General features: G+C 14.0%; 1 protein-coding gene across 1 annotated transcript, besides 7 other annotated features; it reads left to right on the top strand.

The window, feature by feature from the left end:
• The first annotated feature begins 10 nt into the window (after window positions 1-10).
• Window positions 11-148: a microsatellite.
• Window positions 149-195: 47 nt separating this feature from the next.
• Window positions 196-245: a sequence feature (AT_rich).
• An 11-nt stretch (window positions 246-256) lies between these two features.
• Window positions 257-306: a microsatellite.
• Window positions 307-399: 93 nt separating this feature from the next.
• On the top strand, window positions 400-770 carry EDI_018530 (uncharacterized protein; the record flags this gene model as incomplete). The annotated part of the gene is made up of 2 exons (XM_001737972.1): window positions 400-583; window positions 640-770. The coding sequence occupies 2 exons, from the start codon at window positions 400-402 to the stop codon at window positions 768-770; spliced, it is 315 nt and encodes a 104-aa protein (XP_001738024.1).
• Window positions 440-506: a sequence feature (AT_rich).
• Window positions 679-772: a sequence feature (AT_rich).
• Window positions 773-786: 14 nt separating this feature from the next.
• Window positions 787-909: a microsatellite.
• A 46-nt stretch (window positions 910-955) lies between these two features.
• Window positions 956-1004: part of a sequence feature (AT_rich) that runs on past the window's edge.

The following is a 1004-nucleotide window of genomic DNA, read 5'->3' as shown; positions in this document are numbered from 1 at the left end:
TAAAACATTAAATATAAATCAAAAAATATTAAATATGTTATTTAAAACATTATTATATTTTTAAAAAATAATCTATTTGTTATATAAAACAATATTAATATAACAAAATATCAAATAAATGTTATATAAAACAACTTAATAAAATTTACTTTTAATGCTTAATATGATGATATCACACTATCGTCAAATTGTACCATAAAAAAATTATTATAAAAAGAAAAAATTAAAATTAATTTCTAATTTAAGAAAATTGAAAAAATTAAAATAAAATAAAAAATTAATTATATTATATTAAATTAAATAAAAATTAATAAAATAAGAAACAGTAAATCTTAATTTATCTATTTCATTTTACTCAGATGAGATTATATCCTTCATTTTCTATTGAATAATTTGTTCATGAAGTACTTCTCTATATTCACTTCCATAATATCAATAGTATTTTATTATATCTTTTATGTTGATAATAATTATATCTTTTATCATTATTTCATATTAAATTATTACCTTGTTCTTTTATCATTCTTAATGGTTATATTGATTAATCCATTTATTACTATTGGAATTACTTTTACTCCTTTTAGTTTGTTAATTTATCTTATTTTTTTATAAGAGTTCTATTCATTTCAATTTTTTTAGTAAATGCCAAATTACTTTTTATCAGACTATTGTTATATCAATTATTATTCATATTTGTTTTATTTATATTCTATATTAAATATCTAGTCTTTTATGAAATATTCAATTTTATTAATTATTTTTTGATTTAATACTATGAATACTTCATTATTTTATATTCTTATTTTTGATTCTACTTATTTCATTTTTATTAAATATTAATTTCATTTTATTCTATTTTATTCTCCATTTTTTCATCATTTATTATATTTATTTTATATTTTAATTTATCACATTCAATTTATTTATTAAATCATGTTTATCCATTTGTACAATGTTATTTAATAATATATGTTTAATTGATGATATTTTATTATTACAAATAC

This window comes from Entamoeba dispar, genomic scaffold (assembly GCF_000209125.1).
Source record: "Entamoeba dispar SAW760 scf_1105229460995 genomic scaffold, whole genome shotgun sequence".
NCBI lineage: Eukaryota > Evosea > Mastigamoebida > Endamoebidae > Entamoeba > Entamoeba dispar.
Note: the sequence above shows the minus strand (reverse complement) of the source record. Positions and strands in the feature narration are given on the sequence as shown.